Raw genomic sequence first — 23,682 nt, 5'->3', positions numbered from 1 at the left:
AACCACACCATACTGCTGACTCACACTACAGCTTACTTGTGAAATTAATTGTATATAGGACTTGACCTTTGTCAATTCCATCTTGCTGGTGTTAACTATCTGTTTCAGGCTATCAAAATTTCAGGTCCTGATATGGTCATCCAGGGCATTTACCACTGCATGCAAACTCAAGTCACCAGACATTTTGAGGGCAGTCCAACTATGCCCTGATTTAAATCATTGATAAAAATCAGAATGAACTATAGCATACCATTACCTAACATTTCTCCTTTCAAAATCTGTAACCTCTCTCCTTTCTATGGCTGTCCCCCTCCCAGGCCTTTGTTCTCTTCATCCAAACATCCTTCATTACTCTGTTATTTACATTATGCTACCCACACCAACACTCAAAACTTGAATGGCATCATGCAACTTAGTCCAGTAGTCATGACAATTACCTTCTGGCATTGACTTTATACTAGTTTCATCTCCCATTTCTTTCAACAAAACACTGCTTCAACTACATTCACCTGTTTCCTTAACTATCCTGCTTGATCATCTTTATCACAAAGCCTTCTGTAACAACCCCAATACAATCTATCCCTTCATCACTGTTACCCTCTGAACAATGCATCTCCTTTCTCTTTCATTATATTCAGCCTCTCATATCCCATAAACTCTAAAGTCAAGAACTGAATCAAACTACCTTGTGTGTCCACAATAAAAGTTTTCCTGTTAAGCACACTATTTGCTAAAATGTTACTAAAAATCTTGTGGACCTGTCTTGTCACCTGCATTCATCAAAATGGTTTTACAGATGCTACACCAGCATACACCAATCACTTTGGTGAATAAAACCAGCACTGCCTATTAAAAATGTAACTTTTAATATGCAAATAGAGACCAATTAATCCACTGTTTACAACATAGGCACTATCAGCATTTTAAGCAGTGATATTTCTATTATCTAGGAATGTGATGGGCACTGGGGTGCTGGTGGCCCTGAGCTTCAATTCCAGTAGCACACCACACAAATAGATACACACTTGCCTACTGTTCTTCCTGGTCTTTGTGACAACACCAAATACTACGTATACTTCCAAATATCTCCCTGGGGATGAGGAGGAAAGCACTGCCCCCCCCCCATTAATCTACACTAATCCCTACCACTGAATAAATAATTGCAAATGGAAGCTAGACAATCTTTAAATAGCATAATAGCCCATAGCTAATATGGGAATGTTATAAATTCTTGAGTCATAAATAACAGATTAGATGGCACTAGTGAGCCAGTTAGGTAGGTTATTTATCCAGCACCTACGGGATAAATATATAGTGGCACTGTTCTAAATGTCAGGGATACAGGAAAAAAGAGCTAGTATCCTGAAGGAGGAATAAGCAAATAATTTACAAAACCAAGAAATAACTTTAAATACATCTAAACATTCTATTTTATTGTGTTCAGGATACTGTCATGGGGCAACTGGGTGGTAAGCTGCTCGAAGTCAGGAAAGGCCTTCTAAGATCTGATTGACAAGACAGCAGCCATGGTAACTGGGGGAGTGTTAGAAAACAGAACAGCAGAAGATGGAAATGGTCATAGTTTATGTGGGGGGGACAAAAAGGCAAAGCATGGATGGAAGGGCAATAAAGAGTAAGAAAGAGATAAGGAGAAACCTGATCAAATAAGATAGGGCCTTTTTGGAAGCCATTATTAGAGTTTTCAACATGGGAATGTTGTGATCCAACCTATGGTAAGACTAAAGGGACAATGGAAAGCAGTGAGTAGCTAGGATTCTTCGAATGGTACCTTAGACTAAGGTGGTAACAATGAAGATAGATGCCAAAACTATTCTGGCAGTAGAAACAGGACTTATTTCCTATGCTCCTTTTAACACTACCAAAACTACTACATAATTTAAAAGAATCAGGCTACCTGATGACATAATGTGCATTGCGGGCTTAAACTGTTATGCCTAGCCAAAGAGAAGAACTTGAACTAAACAAACCTGGTATCAAACTAAAGCTGTAGGGCCTCCAGTAAGTCACCCAAGCTATTTACTCTTCTAAAGAATGAATTCCAATTATTTTCAAGAATAGATTGAGGTAGTATTTAAAGGTAATAATGTAAAAAAAATTAAAAATAAAAAAAATAAAGGTAATAATGTAGCACCCTAGCACAGCTCCTGAGTTTTAACAAGCACTCAATAGGTAGCTATTTATTTACCTTTCACAAATTTAGATCTTGCTTCCCCTTTAGATCATTATTTAGGGAAAAATACTTTTATTCCCCAAAATACAAAGCAAATGTTGGCTGAAAACCATTTCATTTAAAAAGTTCGCAGCTGCTTCTAAGTCCATGCCTCTTTTTCAGCTGTTAGTACCAAACCATTTTACAAGTAATTCAGACACAAATTTAAAATCCACGATATACATATATATTTTAGTAAACTCTGCCCCCAACATGGGGCTCGAACTCACGACCCTGTGGATCAAGTCATATGCTCTACCAACTAAGCCAGCCAGGTACCCCAAAATCCACATTTTTAATCGAGGGGGGAAAGCCATTACTGAATCATATCAAAAAATAAGGTCAAATACATAAATTATCTTTACATTTTAAGGAAGCTCTATGTCCAACATGGGGCTTGAACTCATGACCCCAAAATCAAGAGTCACATGCTCTACCGACTGAGCCAGCTAGGCACCCCAATACATAAACTATCCTGACCTAGGGTACTCCTCAAGACACTCAAAGTACAGGAAAGCAAAAAGAAATGGTCCCTCAATCCTGTCTGATCTATAACTAATGCCAGGCATTTTTTCAACATATGATCATCTACAACTAGAACAACCATTCCATTATCTTATATAAAAATTCACTTTAGACAAAAGTGTAATTCAAGCAGACTCTCATGATACGCCACATGTAGGAACAGTTTTCAAAATATGCTCCTTAAAGGAACACATTTAGGACAAGGGTACTCATTTCCACAATAAATACAAAGTAGCAAAAAACACCGTAATTAACTTGAATTCTATTATTTCTCTAGAATGCTTCTTTTCCTCAAAAGTCTAGTCCTCTCAGTTATATTAAGGCAAATCTCCCAATTCCATTATCACCAAAATCCTACCACAGTAAAGCATCCTTTTAAAAAAAGCAACGATGATACATCCAATTCATCCTAGTGGATGTACACCATCACCACTAAAAATATCTTTTTAAAAGGCACCAAAATGCAAAGCCTCCTTCAGGCAGTAAATAAACATGCTCCCAGATAAGGACTCAAATCACAAACTCAGAAAAAAAAAGGAAAAAAAGGACAAGAATTAGTTCCTAGATGAATCAAAATGGCTGTTTGGCTATCTATGGAACTTTCTGCATTATAGTTAGAAAACTTAACTATATCAATAACACTATATATTCTAAGCCTATACCAATGCAATCTTGGACAATCTTATTTGTTAAGCCAAGGCAACTGCCCAAACTGAAACATTCTTTCATAATGTGTTTTTACTGGCACTCAAAATCATGTTACAATTGGATTATATATCATCTTCCTCTAATGATGCATTTTTTAAGGATTCTAGAAATCATCTAGAAATAAATTCTCGTAAGGACCTACCATAATTACTATATTTTGGTAGCAAGCATTAAGTGTCCTAGAAATACTGGTTTAATGATTCCTTTAAAAATATTAGTAAGTACACAAATCACCACTTATACACTAAATAACCATACTTACTAAGAACTTTATGCAATATCAAATAAATAAAATGGATCTGAAAACAGTGGTAAATTCTGTACTTGCTTGTTGTAGTAAGGTATTTCTTTGTCTTCTCATTCTACAATGCCGCATTAAAACTTACCACTACTTTTTATTACTACCTGGCAAAAATGTTAGTATTCTTTTATAAATTAAACTGGATGATTCCAAAAGTATCTTTCCAGAACTCTAAAAAAGTCCTTAATTTTACCTCAACTGCTTAAAAGTTAAAATTTTGACCACCCAAAGGTTACTAGGAATGGTTACCTAGAACTATGCCTGCTCTGAAATAGGACACATTCTTTAAAGGAGGGAAAAATCACCCATGACTTAAAAGGAAATACCTAAACTCCTAAATTCTTTTTTTAAAGACACTATAATCTTTCAAGTATCACTTTTCTAATGTAAAGTCTTTACCATATTCAGTTATACACACCAATGGAGAGATTCAAGCAATATAAAAAGCAAAAACAGCATAGTTGGTTTTTCTCCTTATGGTATGCCTTAAAATGTGAAACATCTGAATGTGAGGAAAGGAATAATAAAATTCAGAAGAAATCAACCCAGGGATATTAAGTTTACTTGGAATTACCCATAAAATAGGTAAGCCAGACAAGGCAAATTTAACAAATAACTGCCTTAATGGACCATTTACAAAAGTTCCCCCCCAGCAGTACTTTTTGGTACATTTTTTGGGTTGAAATTAACCTTTGACATCATAAATTATAAAATGCAGAAACCATCTGAGTCACAAAACTTAGTAAGACTGCTTTAAAGATGAATCATATAAACTATAATTTGAATCATTAACAATTTTCTTAAAAATTACTAGGTCCCCACACCTTATATCTGGTATTTTGAAATCAAATACTGCGACTCACCACAAAACCCTTTATTAACTAGAAATTTATCATCACAATGTCTTTGTGATATATTTTAGAAAAAGGGATAGCCCAGATACAGCCAGAATATAAGGGAACCCTACCCCCCTATGTAGTTACTTTCTGAAATCTTTTAACATTCCTATTAAAAAACCATTACTGGCTAGTTGTCTTAAAGAACCAGTAACTCAGAATTCTGACACACTAACTTATAGATCCTCAGTCCAATCAACTATATATGCAAAGAATACTGCTACAATGAGTACACAGAGACTGTAAGACAGTGCCTTATCAGCACTTCAAAAAACATTTGGTTAACTCTTATGCACAGTAAGAAAAAACCTGGCTTTAATTAAAGATAGTGAATGTGGAGACTGAAGGAAAAAAAACTTACCAGTTTAACAGCCTCCTGAGCTGCTTCTTTTGTACAAAAAGTGACAAACGCGTAACCTCTATTGAGACCAGTGAGTGGATCCATCATTAGACGAAGATCCCATATCGGTCCAGCTTTCTCAAATAATGGAACAAGTTCATCCTCAAACAGATCTCTTGGGATCTTCCCCACAAATATCTGTAAATCAAACATGAAGTAAAAACCATGGAGAGTTTCTTTAGGAAACCAGATACCTGTGCATTTACTACAAAAGGTACAAGTTTTTAGTTTCTTTACCTCAGTGCCAACAGAAGGCTGCTGACCTGAATAAACGGAATCTGGAGGCGGTCCCCCATACTTCCTCTGTCCAGTGGTCACATCAAGTGTGTAGCCTGTTCTTTCCAAGAGTGCCTTGAAAAGTTCAAAAGTCATTAATACATTTAATTCACAAGACCACACCCATGCATTTCACAGTTAAAAATCAATCTTGTTCAAATCTTTCCCATTTACCTTGGCAACAATCCCTACAAACAGGTTTCTGGTATCTGTTTTAGAATTTCTCCTTTAACGTACCCTGCAGTAGCTCTAATTTCTAGTGAAAATTTCAGGATCCTGCTCAAATTATTTTCTGATCTCCAATTATTTAGTGATTACTGAACAACAAAAATCTAATGTTGATCCATCAACAACTTTCAAGACGAGGTCTGTATCTACTCTGCTAGTTATCTCCTAAAAAAATTACTGCCCCTAATTTGGTTGAGTTTAATTCTCTCCCAAAGGAGGAACTAGGTAAGTTTCCTCTCCCCCAAGTCTGGATTTTTCATTCAATAAATTCCCTGTACCCCACACTTCAGGTACACACTGCCATTCTGGGCATTTCACCAACCTTAAATTATACTCCCCAAACTAAGTCCAGAAACTTAGAAGTTACAGGAAAAACATCCTCCTTAATACATCTGACATTCAAGCACCATGCTTCACAGACAACATGGTTCATTCAAAAGTCCAAAATGACTTTGAAAACTTTATCTAACTGCAACAATGTGAAATAACTTCTACGTTTTATCTCCCTAAAAATGAACTGTTAAAATTTACACAACTCCTATTTACTAATCAGAGTGTTAGTTTCTCTTACCCCTTACTATAGGCAAAAAGTGTTAGAAGTGGTCCACTGCTAGCCTAAGGAAAAAAACAAGAATTATTCTCCTCCACCATCTCAACCACAAAGCACAGAACCCCTTTCTAAAGAATAAAATCTAATAATTAGCTGATAAATTCTGAAATAAAAATAAGCTGACACCAAACACAGTGACAATCTTATCGAAATGCTGTTAAGTGACCTAAGGTCACTTCAGTCTCTGGAAATGAAAATGACAAGACAGATTTTACATATCTCCTACGTGAAGAATGTTAAATATCTGTGAAAAAATACTATAGTAAAATAACTATTCCTAAACTCCCACAAACCGCTACATTATCTTAAGCAGTCTTTTTCTATTATACCCAAATGTTTACTGAAGGATGCAACATTGGGTAACAAAAATAAACCGAAATCTATTACACTACTAAAACATAAATGAAACCGTTAAATGGCTCATCTTCCCTTTTCCCCATATGTAATCCCTGTTTCTTTCACCTTAATCTTTTTTTCACTTTAGTCTTTATTATGACCCAAATACCTTTTGTATCAATCCCTAAATAAAGGAAAACTTATTCCCCATCAAACATCCTATTAAAAAAAAATCCTATAAAAAGTACTGTCTTGCTGTAATTTAAGTCACACTAAAGCTTTAAGCCACTCTCTCCCAAAGATAGAACAGAAAAATCACATAAACTAAACTTTACATTTTTAATAAGATTTTAATAATCATAACCCCTAAATGTATATTTAATTAGAATCGACATAATTACACTGGGGACAACTATACTCCATTTCTATGGAGAAAGTTAGATTTATAATTCAAACACAATTCACTCACAGGTAGACCTGTGAAAGCCTCAAATTTATGGATGACGTTAACAGCTAACTCCTTATTCCAAGTTTCCCTCCTCCCGTACCATTAAAGCATCACTTAGCAGCATTAATAACCGACTTTCTTAAACCATAACCCTCGGTTCAAGAGCACTAGTACACTATACTAAGAGCATCAGATTAAAACTACTATGATCACCATTATTTTCTATGAACTAAAAACCAAAACAAAGATCAAAACCTAGCTGCATTTGAGTCCACTTACCGTTCTATATGACCTTAATGAAAAAAAACAGAACTTCACTCCCAGCCTGTTTCTTCATTTACATTTCTACACTAATCAATTTTATTGATAAAAGCTGCCTTTAGAAATGAACAAATTAGCCTTAAAATCAACAGTAATAGAAAAGAAAAAAGACAGTGTTAAAAATTTTAATCCATTTAATTTGGGGTTTGAGAATTCTAAAAACAGTCAACTGTTAAAGGTACACTCCCCACCCGTAGAGGAGTGACCTGATCCCCTCCCATTTTTGTTCCACTGTCATTATTCTGGACTTGCAGCTTTTCAGAAAACATTTAGAAATATGGCAGACGTATTTTAAGTGTTTTCCTTAGAACACCAATAGCACTGATTTAAGCCATAGCTCAGTAACAAGAAAAACTTAAAAATGAGTTGTTCTAGAAACAAATAACTAAAGGCAGGAAACTTTTCAAAAAATAGTAATAGAAAAGATTAACAAATTATCTCATTGTTATTAACTCTCAACATCTTAAAGAAACACACCCATTTCACATCCAAAGAATATTCAGCAAAGCTAGAAAAGAGTTAAGAACTTCAAAACCGAAGGGAATTTTTTTTAAAGTTTTTAAAGACATACCTTAATTTTTGCCTCATCTGGTCCTTTGCTAGAATCCGCTACTTTGGTCCCTTGTTTTTCTCTCTGCCTATAAGTCTTCATGACTCCACATAAAAAGGCACTTTTGTTCTACAAAAGAATTTTCCAAATGTATTTAACAATTACTGTCTTATCTGTATCTAACCAAATAAACTATTTCAAAACTACTCATGTTTATTTTATTTACACTGAAATTAGCATTACCTGAACATGAGAGAGATCACTGTCTTTAAACTGCTGAAGAACTGCCAATGCGCCGTCTTCATTGAATTCTTTTAAAGCTTCGATAGCTCTTTCATCTAAATCACTATGTGCAACCAGCCCTGGAGAAGAGAAAACTTAATTAGTTGTCAACTTTAATATTTTTGGAAACTTTTTTTTTTTAAGAAATCATGATTGCCAATACAGGTACATGCTTGCCAACTAAGAATTCTTCCATTTCCCTTATCTATATATGAGAAACACACATACTTTAGTCATTCTGAACTGCAATCTCAACTAAATAAGGCCTCTCAACCACACTTGCAATAATGAATCAACTTCTTTTACATCATGTTGTGTCTAAGTCACATGGTTCTGAAGGCTAAATATTTCTACAGTAAATATATAGGCTTACAAATCCTAAAATCAACCAACAAAGTACCAAGCATGACAACTGAACCTCTACTCAATTTCAAATACCACTAGAAAAAGCAACAGCCACACCAAGACAGACAGACTACAAGACTACAGTTACCAAGTTATTTAACAAGAATCCTACTATAAAAATACCCCCAAAAAGTCACATGGCCTGTTCCCAACATTTAGCAGCTGTTGCTACCATCATATACTTATCCATCTGGCCAGCCAGCCTTTACCTCCTAACCTTTCCTTCTTCCCTCCCTCTATACACCTAAACCTCTAGTTCACAACTATCACGACAAAGCAAAACTCTAGTTCCCACACTTATTGGAAACCACAAAAAGTTGCTATTTTAGCTCAAAGCCAGAAATCCAATAGAAAAATTTCATAATATAATTTTGCAAGTGTTAGTTCTTACCTGCAACGTAAATTTCATCTAGTTTTTCAGCAACTTTCTGTGGTAAACCAGCATCAAGCAATGTCTGAAAATTTTCTGAATGGATAACTGCAGAAGTAGTATCCATAGGCTCTTCAGTACCATTTCCATTAACATGTTCTGTAGCCATGTTTCCAGAGATCTGTTCAAACGCAATAAGCAAAATTAAACTAGGATCTTCAAAAAGGGTAGAGGAAATATAAGAGCCCCAATCTTTACTTTCTCTACCAATTTCTACACCAGCCAACCTGCGCCTCCCTTTAAAGAAGCCTTACAGTCACTATCGCCTGACAAGCCAGATTTGGAGCGCGGGGCACAGGAGGACAGATTCACTATGTTTTTCCTTAGCACCACCCCTGCCTCACCTGCTAACACTCCCTAGAAAAAACCATATTACAAATGGAGCCCAATCAGCAGGAGGACGAGCCAGCGTGCCACATACAGCTGTGCCCGTACAGAGAATGAGGTGTGTGGAGAAAGCAAAGCTGGGCTTTTCTCTCTCAAAGGTAAACCCCCAAAGTGCGCGCTTTTCCCGCCTGCCGCTTATAGATCAGTAACAACAGCCAGCGAAGAACAAAGCGCTCACACAAGCTACCTTCCTACCACCCAATTTCTCCACCCTTCACCCCCGCACCCCAAAGCCCGCCCCCGACTCCGCACCCATAGCGGCAGCCTCACCGCTGCGGCCACCAGGAGCCCATTAGAAACACGTGCTCTGCGCCTTCAAATGTCCTACAACTTCCTTCAACGGAAACCCACCGAGTCCCAGGCCAAGACGACCATCACCGGCTCCCAACGTCAACCTGAAGCCAAGATCGGAGCCCCCAGAAAGCAGGAGCAGCACAACCTCGCCCCTCCACACCGAGGCCGCGGCGGCGCCAGGCCACAAGCTCTCCCCGCCCCCCCCCCCCCAGCGCCGCCGTCTCCGCCGTGACACATGGCTCTCTCCGCCCCGGGCGCCGGCGACCCCCGGCCGCCCGCCCGCCCCGCCGAGACGTGAGCCGCGGCGCATGGTGCAAGCCCCCACCCCTCGCCCGTCCGTGCAGTGACTGCGGCGCCGGGGCCAGCTGTCCCACCCCCGGCCCGGGGCCGGTAACCCGGCGGAGTGAGGGCGTTCCGCGAACTGCCTAACGCCCGCCGGACCGCGAGCACCACCCAAGCTCGCCGCGCGGCTGCGGGACGGGACCCGCTCCTCTCCGCCCACTCCCGCGCCGCGACGGCGGCCACGACAGCACCAACTCCGCCGCCGCTCGTGGTCCGCGCGGGCCATGGGGCCGCCTCCTCCCTGGAGCGCCGCAGACAAAGCCCGAACGGCGGCAGCACATGGAGAAGAGGAGGAAGTGGCGGCGCGGGCCGCGGCCTACTCTCAAGCAGCCCCAGTCAACGTGCTCCTCTCCCCCTTGGAATCCATTTTCCAGAAAAGCCGGTTTCTCCCCACTCCTCCTCCTCCCAGCTCACTCCACAATGTCACGGTGCTCCCCTCCCAGACCCGGGTCCAGGCGGTCGTTACCTCCCCGTTGGGCTGCGGCGGAAGAATCCTGTCCGAGGAGATCGGGTTGCGGGAAACGCGTGCTCGCTGCTCCCTGTGTCCGGCGCGAGTGGAGCTGTTGTAAAATGGCGGCCGAAGCTCACGCCGCTGGCAGCAAACCCGATCCAGTTCCACTCGCCTCCGAGCGCGCTCCCGGTGCGCGCGCGCGCGCCCGCGTGACCCCCCCCCCTTCCCTCCCCTCCCTCGCGCGTCCGCTTCTCTCACTCACTCCCTCTGCCCCTGCCCTCCTCCAGCTCCTCCTTCTCCCCCTACCACCACCACCAGCCTCCGGCCGGCTCCTTTCTCGGCCTTTCTTCTTCCCCTCCCTGTTCCTTTCCCCCACCACTTCCAGTGCCGTCCGCGGCCGCTCAGGCACGAGTGGCCGCCTTTCCCCTCCTCGCTCGAACGCTCGCTCACACCCTCCCTCGCTCGCTCTCTCGACTCCGTCCCCCAGTCCCAGCCGAGTCGGCTCCTCTCTTTCTCTCTCCCGCGCTGACGTGACGACGTAGCCTACGCCTCGGGACGCGCGCCCGCGGGCTCCGCCCCCACGCCCCGCCACCTCCCTTGCTCCTCACCTCCCGGGGGTGGGGGGCGCGAGACCCCGCCCTTCCGCTCCGGCGGCGACGGAGGGGCCGACAGTGAATGAAAGGCCCGCCCCTTCCCCTCCCGGCACTCCCCCTCCCTCTCTCCTCCAGCGGGGCGGGCCGGCTCAGCGTGTCCCAGTCGTTCTCCTTTGTCAGGAGACAGGCATCTCCCCACCCCGCCCCACCCCACCCCCACCGCAGCACCACGCGCACGCCACCCCCACTGAGCTCCCACCCGGCCCACCCCCCGCCCCGTCCCGGGCCGGCGGGGCGGGGGGCGCGGAACGCTACCGCAGCTCCCGGAGGGCACCCACCGGTCCGTGCGCGCCCGGCCCCCACCCCCGGCGCCGCGGCCGCGCAGCCGTTCCCGGCGGTGTCCACGCCGCCGCCACCCCGCGCTCTTCTCGCTCGGGAAGCTGCAGGCGCACGTGTCCCCCGGGGCGGGGCGAGGCAGACAATGGGACGGCGGGGGGAGGGGAGTGGCGCGGAGACCCGTAGACCTTTGGTTAACCTACATGGTGGGACCCGAGTGCGGGAGTCGCCCTGGGGAGAGCAGGTCTCCCCTGCCGGACAATGGGACCTCCGGCGGCCCCGCGCCCGCGCGGCTTCACTTTCGCGTAAACCTTGGGCGGAGGGAGGGGCGCCCATGGCTCGGACGAGGAAACCCTGGCTGCTTTTGAGGGGGAACCGGGCTGGCTCCACTGGAGCCAGAAGCGACTCCGGCCGTGGGATGATAGGAAGGCCAGATTTGGAAGCGAAACCGCCCGGTGGTGAAGAGTTGTGCAATAGCCTGTTTGAGTCCCTGGCCTTTTAAGCAGTATAAGGGCTTCCTCATAGCACAGTTTGAGCAACTTGAAGCAGCACAAAAGCTGCGTGGTTAGGGCAACTGTGAGGAACATATCTGTGTTTCTTTTTTAAAATCTTGGCAACTAATCTTATGTGAAGTGACATTTCCTTTGTAGCCATTTACTAGGTATAAGAAAGACAAGACAAAGGCATTAGAATTTCAATCGCGGTTTGGATACTAATTTTATCCAATTCAGCTGTAATGTAATACTGTCCTTTTGATTAAGAAACAAGCTTATTTTTAAGAGCTCACTGGTTCCCGAAATAAGCTCTATGATGTGACAACAAATCAGTGGTTCGAGGAAAAGTTAGATGAGTGCTCTTGAAAGTGCTTAAGCACATAAAATGCCAGTTTATTTTCCAAAGGTAGCTGGATCAAAATATGAAATATTTGACCAAAGTACTATCTAGCCAATCTGTTCAGCAAGGATCTGACATTTCCACTACCTAAAAATCCCTTACTAATTATTAAACATGTATCTGCTATGGTATTTAGCTAATTCAGCAACAAGGATTTTCGTTCGTAATCCAAAGGTTAGATAATATTATAAATAAAAAATAACCCAGATGTTTATAAAAATAAAAATAGAGTAATCCTATTAATTAATGAAATGAAATTTCATTAATTAATGAAATGAAAATTCTGGATCTGAACCATCTAACGCTTTTTTAGACCTTCCTGGCGATCAAGTTCCTTAAAGAAAAAAAAAAAAAAGTGCCTCTACCTAGTCAATGTCTTCTACCATATGAACAAGACTCCCAAATTAAAATCTCTAGCTCTTCTCTAACCTCTAATTCCTTTGTCTAATCACCCCCTAGACCTTTAAGTGGATTTTCAGGCCCTTCAAAACAACATTTCAAAACTGACCACATGATCTTCCCCCCAATCATATATCCAGAGTTCCCATCTCAGTGAACATCACCCACTTGTATCCAGCAGCATTAGCTGGGAACTAGAGAGTAATACAAGACCCCTTCTCCCTCTCAATGCCATATCAGTTAACCAAAATCTTGTCAGTTCTGTGTCCCTAATGTATCTCCACTTCTCTATATATTGTAGCCAGGGAACAAGTCACCATCAACTACCACCTGGACTAATGATATATAGCCTCCTGACTCATTGACCTTGCAGCTTTCCTAATGCATTTAAAACCCAAGTGTCCCCCCCTCCTCTTTTAATTGCAAATAAGACCCTGCGGAGCATCCACTTAAAACCCTTCATTAGTTTACCATTTCCTTAGAACAAAAGCAAAAATCTTTAACTAGATCAACAAAGCCCTCCTTGATCTGTCCAACCTATGTCCCCAGCCACATTTCAGGCACTCTTCCAACTTAGCTGGCCTTCTCTCAATTGCGGCATTTCTCAGGTTTGTGCACACTGAGGACCTACACAGAGAAGTGCCTGATACCCTAAACAGACCTGAGAAAAAAAGCAATCAGCCATGCTTTCCATTTGACACATTTTTGAGTAAAACAATAGTATCATTTTCCTCCTGATCTACAGAACTTATTCCAGGCTTGACTCTAAGAATTACTACTATTACTGAAACATAGGAATACCTAATAATACTAAAAAAAAAAAAAAAAAAAAAAAGGAACCACACACACACACACAAAACAAAAATAAAAAATGTAGTAGATTGATGTGGTATATACCATACCATGTATCTGAAAGATCTGGCATAAGAAAGTGCTCAATAAGTATGTGTTCTTACTTGCTGAATCTTCTTTAGTACTTAGTACAAGATGTTTAGTAAATATTTGCTGAATAAAACCAAAGAATAATGGGCTGAGACCCAAAAAATCTTGGTCTAATATCAGATCTGCTATTAATGGATAGTGTGTGGTTAAATAAATCATTTTACTTCTCAGAATTTCTATTTCCCCATCTATAAAAAAAAGTTCACTGAAACAGATAATTTTTAAGATCTCTTCGAGCTCAAACATTTTATAATGTATAAAAAAATTCTCAGGGGGGGCACCTGGGTGGCTCAGTCAGTTAAGCCGCTGCCTTCGGCTCAGGTCATGATCCCAGGGTCCTGGGATCGAGCCCCGCATCAGGCTCCCTGCTCAGCGGGGAGCCTGCTTCTCCCTCTCCCTCTGCCTGCCTCTCTGCCTACTTGTTCTCTCTCTCTCTGTCAAATAAATAAATAAAATCTTAAAAAAAAAAAAAAAATTCTCAGGGGTGCCTGGGTGGCTCAGTCGTTAAGCATCTGCCTTCAGCTCAGGTCGTGATCCCAGAGTCCTGGGACGGAGCTTGCATCGGGCTCCCTGCTCGGCGGGGAGTCTGTTTCTCCCTCTCTCTCTGCTGCTCCCCCTGTTTGTGCTCCTTCACTCTCTGTGTGTCAAATAAATAAATAAAATCTTAAAAAAAAAAATTCTCAAACCCTTTCTCTTTCACTGCTTTAAAAATATTCAAATGTCCTATTTGCCATTTAGAATCTTCCCAATTTGAATCCCAACTTCACTTTAAAGCAAAATAGCCTGCAATTCCCCTTGTAAGGACCTTTTTTCCAAACAAAAGAAACAGCAACAACAACAAAGATTGATAATATCCAATTTGGGAAATCATCCCTAGCATTGATGTGGAGAACTCAACACACATTCACTGTTAGTAAGAAGACAAATTGATAGAACTTTTATACAAAATAATTTGGCTATCATGCTTACTGCAGTATTGTTTGTAATGCTGTACATAAGTGTGCGTGTGTGTGTGTGTGTGTGTGTGTATAAAAATATATATAACCTAGGGGCGCCTGGGTGGCTCAGTCGTTAAGCATCTGCCTTCGGCTCAGGTCATGGTCCCAGGGTCCTGGGATTGAGCCCCGCATCGGGCTCCCTGCTCAGTGGGGAGTCTGCTTCTCCCTCTCCGTCTGCCTCTCTCCCTGCTCATTCTCTCTCTCACTCTCTCTCTCTCAAATAAATTAAAATATATGTATATTTATATATATATATATAATGTAACCTAAACATCCAGTAATAGGGTACTGGTTGAATAAATTATAGCATATTCACATAGTGGATTATTCTGGAGCCATTGAAAATAATGAAGTAGTTATTGATGCCCTAACATGGAAACATATTCAGGTTACATTCTTAAATTTAAAAAAAAAAAAAAAAAGCCACCTACAGAACAAGGTAGAGTGTGACATTTATTCATTCAATTTAGCACCTTCTGTGTACTAAGGCCCATGGTGCGCACTAGGCTTACAATGATGTACATCAAGATAGACATGGGTGATCCCTGACTCATGAAGCTTGCATGTCTGTATGTATGTGTATAACCAGGTAAGCATAGATATAAAGATTTTTGTTTCTATAGAAAATAATTACAATTATAAAGAAGGATGGTGTGGAGGGAGACCATCACTTTTTACCTCATACACTTTGGTGATACTTATTACAATAAATACATGTTTTTATTTTATTTTTTTATTTTATTTGGGGGGGTGGGGTGAGGGGCAGAGGGAAAGGGAGAGAGAATCCTAAGCAGGCCCATGCCCAGCATGGAGTCCAACATGGGGCTCAATCTCATGGCCCTGAGATCATGACCTGAGCTGAAATCAAGAGTCAGACACTAAACCAACTGAGCCACCCAGGCACCCCTAAATATGTGTTTTTAAAAAGTTAATTATTGTGCTCACTTCAGCAGTACATATACTAAAATTGGAATGATACAGAGAGGATTGGCATGGCCCCTGCACAAGGATGACATGCAAATTCGTGAAGCATTCCATATTTTAAAAAAATAAACTTTAAAAATTAAAAAAAAATAAAAGTTAATTATTTATGTACCACATTACTGTCTTTCCATCCATGAAGTAGTAAAAAGGTTAATTTCATTGCAGTTAATGAAAGATAGGCATATAGGCACACCTGTTTGAATTTTTTGCTATCCAAAATTCTTGCACTTAGTGCTATACTGTTTAGGAAAAAAAATCATATTTTCTTCTTTTTGATGTTTCCTAAACTTTCTTCAATTAACATATATTAATGTGGTAATGGAGAGGGGACACTAGAATTAATATGGGAAAAATCCATAATACACCATCATTCTTTCCACAGAATCATAAAAACTAGAGTCAAAAGAGACTGGAAGTTATTCAAGTCCATCTTCCTAGTAATCAAGATGGTTTTTTGAAAAAAAAAAAAAGTGGATTTTTTTCCCTTTTTAAAAAATTGATTTTTTCCTTAAAAAAAGAGTTTTCTGCAACATCTCTGACATCTTATCTTTATGGTAATTAAAAGGCTGATGTGTTAATATTTAAAACATCTGCTTTGCAAAGACACTGCCAAGAGAATGAAAAGGAAATCTACAGATTGGAGAAAATCTTTGCAAAGCACATATCTGTTAAAGGACTAATATCCAAAATATACAAAGAACTCTGGGGTGCCTGACTGGCTCACTCAGTGGAGCATGTGACTCTTGATCTTGGGGTTGTGAGTTCAAGCCCCATGTTGGGTATAGAGATTACTCAAAAATTAAGTAGTTAATTAAAAATAAAAAATTTTAAAAATCTTAAAAAAAACACAAAATATACAAAGGACTCTTAAAACTCAACAATAAGCAAAGAACCCAAACCCAATTAAAAGCTGAGCAAAAGACCTGAATAGATACCTCACCAAAGAAGATATACAGATGGCAAATAAACATATGAAAAGATAAGTCAACATCACATATCATTAGGGAATTGCAAATTAAAATAGTGAAATACTACTACACACCTATTATAGCCAAAATCCAAAACACTGACACTAAATGCTGGCAAGGATATAGGGCAACAGGAACTTTTATTTATTTATTTTTAAAGATTTATTTATGGGGGGGAAGAGAGTGCAAGTGGTTGGGGAGGAGGAGCAGAGGAAGAGGGAGAGAAACAGACTCTCTGGTAAGTGTGGAGCCTGACGCAGCACTCGATCCCAGGACCCTGAGCTGAAATGAAGAGTCAGAAATTCAACCAACTGAGCCACCCCAGGTTCCCTGGGCAACAGGAACTTTTTTAATCATTGCTAGTGGGAATGCAAAATGGTATAACCACTTTGGAGGACAGTTTGGCAGTTTCTTACAAAATTAAACATACTTTTATCATATGATTCAACAGTTGTATTCTTTGATATTTACTCAAATGAGTTGAAAACTTAAGCCCACACCAAAAACAAAACAAAACAAAAACACCAAAAACAACAACAAAAAGCACACATGATGTTTTGTTTTGTTTTGTTTTGTTTAGGGGAGGAGGGGCACCGGGAGAAAGAGAGAGAGAGAACCCCAAGCCAACTCCATGCCCAGCATGGAGCTCAACATGGAGCCCAACACAGGCTCATAACCCTGAGATCATGACCTGAGCCGAAATCAAGAGTTGGACACTTAACCAACTGAGCCCCCCAGGTGCCTCCAAAAATGCACATGATGTTTACAGCAACTTTATTCACATTGCCAAAACTTGGAAGCAATCAAGATGTCCTTCAATAGGTGAATGGATAAACAAACTTTGGTATTTATATAATAGAATAGTATTCTGTGCTATAAAGAAATAAGCTATCAAGCCATGAAGAGACATGGAGAGATCTTAAATGCACATTGCTAAGTGAAAGAAACCAATCTGAAAGGGCTGCAAATGTGTGATTTCAGCTGTATGACATTCTGGAAAAGGCAAAGCTATAGAAAAAGATCAGGGGTTGTCAGGAGTTCAGAAGGTGGGAGGGATAGATAAATAGGTGGAACACAAGGAATTTTTAGGGCAGTGAAACTATTCTGTGTGATACTATAATGTAGGATACAGGTCATTATACATTTGTCAAAACTCATAGAATATACTGCATAAAAGGTGAACACTAATATTAACTGTGGACTTTAGTTAATAATAATGTATCAATATTGGTTTGTCAATTGTAACAAATGTACCAACAATCACACAATGTTAACACTGGGGTAGAGGAGGGCTTGGGGAGGGAGTATATGGAAACTGTATTATCTGCTCATTTTTCTTAAACCTAAACATGCTCTTAAAAATAAACTCTATTAATTAAACATGTTAATGTTTTAAATATACTTGAAATACTAGACATTCTTTCTATTGCTTTTAGCTTTCTTTTCTTTTATTTATTTTTTTAAATTAGAAATCCAATCTCAGGGGCGCCTGGGTGGCTCAGTTGGTTGGGCGACTGCCTTCAGCTCAGGTCATGATCCTGGAGTCCTGGGATCGAGTCCCGCATCGGGCTCGCTGCTTGGCAGGGAGTCTGCTTCTCCCTCTGACCCTCCCCCCTCTCATGCTCTCTGTCTCTCATTCTCTCTCTCAAATAAAAAAATAAATAAAATCTTTAAAAAAAAAAAAAAAAAAAAAGAAATCCAATCTCAGGGGCACCTGGCTGGCTCAATCAGAAGAACATGTGACTCTTGATCTCAGGACTGTGAGTTTGAGCCCCACATTGGGTGTAGAGATTACTTAAATTTAAAAATAAATAAATAAATAAATAAATAACTTAAAAAAAAAAAAGTCCAGTCTCATTTTAGCTGTTTGCATTTAACTTCTACAATGAAAAGTGATGGATTAAATTATAAGAAGCCAACTTATACAAGTAACTAAAAAAACAACAAGGATTATGTAAACATAAACCATAATGGTTTTATCAAAGTATTCCCACTCTATTCTGAATGGAGTCCCAGAATACAAGCAATCTTTGGTGTTCAGATTTTCATGATGAATCATGGCACAGAAGAGGAAAATATAGTGATAATTCTTACACTGAACATGTCCATCATGGTGTGTCTCAAAGCTCTTTTCAAGGGTAACCTTACCCAAAGCCCCTGCTAAGGGAGCAGCCTAGGCTGTCAGAGTTTTACTCTATAACACCACTCAAACTTGCCTTGCCAGAATTAATTAAACCAGCATCAGGCACCAGACCATTCCTAGAGGAAAACCAAAGAGAGAGTCAGTGTCGTGAGGAGGGAGTTAGAGCTGGGCTATGAGAGTCATGTCAAACTAAAATTATAAGGAAACAAAAACCATAAATAAGAAGCTAGGAGGAGGGGAAGAATGAAGGGGGGAATCGGAGGGGGAGATGAACCATGAGAGACTATGGACTCTGAGAAACAAACTGAGGGTTCTAGAGGGGAGGGGGCTGGGGGGATGGGTTCTCCTGGTGATGGGTATTAAAGAGGGCGCGTTCTGCATGGAGCACTGGGTGTTATACGCAAACAATGAATCATGGAACACTACATCAAAAACTAATGATGTAATGTATGGTGATTAATATAACATTAAAAAAAAAGCGCCTAGGTAAAAGTTTCATGTTTGGGGGCGCCTGGGTGGCTCAGTTGGTTAAGCGACTGCCTTCGGCTCAGGTCATGATCCTGGAGTCCCAGGATCGAGTCCCGCATCGGGCTCCCCGCTCGGCGGGGAGTCTGCTTCTCCCTCTGACCCTCCCCCGTCTCATGCTCTCTCTCTCTCTCTCTATCTCATTCTCTCTCTTAAATAAATAAATAAAATCCTTAAAAAAAAGAAGTTTCATGTTTAGGGGTGCCTGCCTGGCCAAAGCATGCAACTCTTGATCTCAGGATTGTGAGTTCAGGCCCCACATTGGGCATGGAGCCTATTTTATATAAATAAATAAAACATTAAAAAAAAAAAAAGAAGCTAGGAGGAATCCACACACTACATTCATCATTCCACAAACACATTCTGAGTACCAAATTATGTGCCAGGCACTGAATCACAAATTCACAAGGTGAATTAAGCAGAAAATGCCTCTTGCCTTCATGGAAACCACAGCTAAGTGAGGAAATTAATTAATTAATTAATTAAACAAATAAACAAAACATTTATAAAATGTGATAAATGCAAAGAAGAAATTAACATAATATAGTGTTACAGAATAGGGAGGACCTACTTAGGCTGGTCAAGGAAGGCCTTTCAAAGGAAGTGATGTATAAACTAAGACCTGAAAGAGTAAACCAAGGAAAGTGAGGAATAAAGGGGAGCTGGAAGAACATTTCAAGCAGAATGAATAGTATTGTGAAAACCCTGAGAGGAGAAAGAGCTTGGTCTTTACTGAAAGGAAGCTACTGGGGCTGGAGTATATTTGGTCAGGGAAATAGTGGCTCAAGATGAGTTTGGAGAATTCGGCAGGAGTGGAGCCAAATTACACAGGACTATGTGAGTAAGTGCAATGGGAAGCCATTGAAATTTTTCACATATTTAAAATTAGTATTTAGGGGCGCCTGGGTGGCTCAGTCGTTAAGCGTCTGCCTTCAGCTCAGGTCATGATCCCAGGGTCCTGAGATCGAGCCCCGCATCAGGCTCCCCGCTCTGCATTGGGCTCTGCGCTCCACGGGAAGCCTGTTCTCCCTCTCCCACTCCCCACTGCTTGTGTTCCCTCTCTCGCTGTGCCTCTCTCTGTCAAAAAAATAAATAAAATCTAAAAAAAATAAAATAAAATTAGTATTTAGAAACAGAATTGATATTGGGGGTTAATGATGGAAATGTAACCAGGGAAAAGAATGAAGTTACTTGGACAAGGGTATTGCAGAGGAAATAGAAAGAGGTGGGCATATTCAACAATGTATTTTGAACCCAAGTTTGCTAAGGACTCAGTAGTGGACTGAAAGTAGGGAGTTAAGGTGGAAATTAATGGATATTGATGCTATTTATTGAGTTGAGGAATTCTGAGAGAATAAGATTTCAGGAGTGTATCAGGAATCAGGGAAGCAGAACCACTATGAATATTACAAAATGAGTATATTATAGGAATAAGAATTAATATGATAGGGCACCTGGGTGGCTCAGTCGTTAGGCGTCTGCCTTCGGCTCGGGTCATGATCCCGGGGCCCCGGGATCGAGCCCAGCGTCAGGTTCCCTGCTCAGCGGGAAGCCTGCTTCTCCCACTCCCCCTGCTTGTGTTCCCTCTCTCGCTGTGTTTCTCTCTGTCAAATAAATAAATAAAATCTTAAAAAAAAAAAAAAGACTTAATATGATGGGAGAAGCTAGGAAATCAATGATTCAAAAGGGAAAGTTGGAGAATGAGAGCTGACTCCCTAACCAGCCCTCCTGAAGCCTGGGTGAATAAGGGAGACCTTGCAGGAGAATCTGGGACCAGAAAGGAAAACTAGTGGAGAGCTACAGGGAAAGCTGTTCTGTGGCTGGTGGCAGGCCAGGAGTCACTGTTGGTTAGCAGGATTAACAGTTGGGAAAAAGATCTACATGCAGACCAAGGGAGGCAGAGACTAAGCTGAAACCACACAGCACCTGTGCATCTGTTTTCCACTACATTTAACCAAATTCACACAAACTTTTGTTACTACTATTTAATACTATTTAATGTTTAAATTAATGTGAGGCTTGAACTCACACCCTGCGATCAAGAGTCACATGCTCTATCAACTGAACCAGCCAGACACTCCTCTTTTGTTTCTTTTAATCTAAAACCAAACTCTAATATCAAAGCCACTAGCCACATGTGGCTATTCAACTTAAATTAATTAAAACTGAATACAGTCTAAAATTCAGTTCCTTGGGGCGCCTGGGTGGCTCAGTTGGTTAAGCGACTGCCTTCAGCTCAGGTCATGATCCTGGAGTCCCTGGATCGAGTCCCACATCGGGCTCCCTGCTCGGCGGGGAGTCTGCTTCTCCCTCTGACCCTCCCCCCTCTCATGTGCTTTCTCTCTCTCATTCTCTCTCTCTCAAATAAATAAATAAAATCTTTAAAAAATAAAATAAAATAAAATAAAATAAAATAAAATTCAGTTCCTTAATCACACTAGCTTCCTATCAAGTGTTCAATAGCCACTGGTGGCTAGTGACTATGGTATTGGATAGCATTGATATAGAACATTTCCATCACTACAGAAAGTTCTATCAGATGTCACTAATCTAGAACAATCTACTTGCATTTTCAATTAACTTGTTATAAAAGTATTTAGGGGCCCCTGAGTGGTGCAGTCAGTTAAGCGACCAACTCTGTTTCCAGTGGGTCATGATCTCGGGGTCCTGGGATTAAGCCCAGAGTCGGGCTCTGTGCTCAGCACGGAATCTGCTAGAGATAATCTCCCTCTCTACCTCTGCTCCTCCCCCTGCTTGAGCGTGTGCTCTCTCTAAAATAAATAAATAAAATCTTAAAAAAAAATATTTAAAGCCATGTTAATGGATACAATTAGGTAGAATGTAGAAGAGTAGGAAGAGAACGAGGACAGGAAGTCTAAGCTTTAAGTCCTGGTAAAGCTCAATTTATAGAGAATAAGTAAAGAAGGAGCAGCCTGTAAAGGAAATGTGAGATGGAATGGCCAGAATGGTAGAAGAAAAAACAAGAGAGTGTGAGGTTTCACAAAAGAGAGGAGGGTATTTAAGGAAGTGGAAGGAATCAATTATGTTGAATGAATGTGGTTAAGAGTTTAGACTGGAACAGAAATGGGATCTTAAGCAGAGCAGCTTCATTTACAACATAAGGGCGAGAGCCAGCCAGGAGGCAGTGACAGGGAAGAGGAAGCAGTGTATCTGGACTGCTCTTTCAAGACCTTTGAGAAAGGACCCAGAAAGATGCGCGGTTGCTTAAGGAAGATTTGAGTTCCAGACAGGGGTTATTGTTTTGCCTCGTTTGGTTTGCTTGTTTTGGTTTTTAAGATGCGAGAAGCAAACTTATATACCTGTGGGTAAAATTCAATAGAAAGAAAAAGGTTGAGGATGCAGGAGAGAGAGGAGTTGAACAAAGGAGTAAGGCTTCTAGAAGGTAAGTGTGAAGAGAATGGATGTAAATTGTAGAGAGAGAGAGGGAATAGGCCAATGGGAAGCAAGAGAAAAATAGAGCAAAACTTCAGAGATAGGCAAAGATACTCTGAAAAAGAAAGGCCATATATAGCAAGAGAGGAGACACAGAGTTGTCAGTCCCTTGAGCCTCCTGGGTCCTGTTGTCCCTCCAGGTCCAATTCCTGTGAGTGCTGACAGGACAATCATTCCATCACTGCATCTCAGATTCCTCGGTTCCCCCCTAATGCTCACCCCTCTCCCATGTATTAAAGTAACAATCTATTTGGCTAAATTGAGTTCCTTGATCAAGCACAAAAGGACCCAATTAGAATATACCATTTAAGATTGAACAATTTATATGAATCACTTGCACTACTTTGTCTATTTCTTCACCATAGCTGATAAAATGTGACATAATTGACTAGTTTTTCTTTCCTTGTATATGCATAATGATTTGTGAAGTGGTTGAAAGGCCAGCAAAAAAAGTGTGAGGAAATAAAAGTCCTAGGTAACTGGGTCACAGAATCTTCCAAGAAAAGAAAGATCATCATATAGTTTATCAGACTGCTAACTTGTATATCTGAAGAGTTTTGTTTGTATTTTAAATATATTTATTGTTTTTTTCTTATAAAAAATAATGTGTGCTCTTAATGAAAATTCAAGCATCATATAAATATATAAAATAAAAGTAAAAATGTCCTAGAACCTCATTGCCAGGGATGATTACTGTACAAAAATACAATCTTCTGATTTTTATCTCTCTACACTTGATCTTAGCCAAAAGGCAGAGAAGCAATGATTTTTATCTCTCCAGATACTAATATTATATTCATATATTTGACAATAATGGTCTCATATCATACACATAAAATTTTACTAATATAACATCCTTTTTCACTTAATATGTATATTTTGTATACCTTTACCTACTTTTCACAATCATCATTAATTATTGTAATGTTACACTCTTACAGTAATATACTGTTACACTTCAACTGACTGATAGAATTTCAACATATAAAGCATATAGTTTTTTACTAAAGGAACATCCAAAATGCTT

At 40.6% G+C, this 23,682-nt stretch overlaps 1 protein-coding gene and 1 non-coding gene across 6 annotated transcripts in view; one reads left to right on the top strand and one right to left on the bottom strand.

Annotated features, from left to right (window-relative positions):
- Positions 1-11,091, bottom strand: part of SYNCRIP (synaptotagmin binding cytoplasmic RNA interacting protein) — a 30,439-nt gene extending 19,348 nt beyond the window's left edge. For 2 of the 5 annotated variants that reach the window (XM_032409328.1, XM_032409329.1), the window contains exons 1-6: positions 10,436-10,520; positions 8,908-9,067; positions 8,073-8,191; positions 7,851-7,958; positions 5,298-5,411; positions 5,022-5,198 (exon numbers count right to left, since the gene is read on the bottom strand). In XM_032409328.1, coding sequence (XP_032265219.1) covers positions 5,022-5,198; positions 5,298-5,411; positions 7,851-7,958; positions 8,073-8,191; positions 8,908-9,055 — 666 coding nt within the window. In that variant the 5' untranslated portion in view covers positions 9,056-9,067; positions 10,436-10,520. Of the gene's footprint in view, positions 1-5,021; positions 5,199-5,297; positions 5,412-7,850; positions 7,959-8,072; positions 8,192-8,907; positions 9,068-10,435 lie in introns of all 5 variants that reach the window. The other 3 variants (XM_032409325.1, XM_032409326.1, XM_032409330.1) reach the window with 3 other exon arrangements.
- Positions 11,092-15,519: 4,428 nt separating this feature from the next.
- Positions 15,520-15,626, top strand: LOC116635949. The gene has a single exon (XR_004300246.1). It is a non-coding gene; the product is annotated as a U6 spliceosomal RNA (small nuclear RNA).
- The last annotated feature ends 8,056 nt before the right edge of the window (positions 15,627-23,682 follow it).

Source organism: Phoca vitulina, unplaced genomic scaffold (assembly GCF_004348235.1).
Source record: "Phoca vitulina isolate PV1807 unplaced genomic scaffold, GSC_HSeal_1.0 scaffold11, whole genome shotgun sequence".
NCBI classification, from domain to species: Eukaryota; Metazoa; Chordata; class Mammalia; order Carnivora; family Phocidae; genus Phoca; species Phoca vitulina.
Note: the sequence above shows the minus strand (reverse complement) of the source record. Positions and strands in the feature narration are given on the sequence as shown.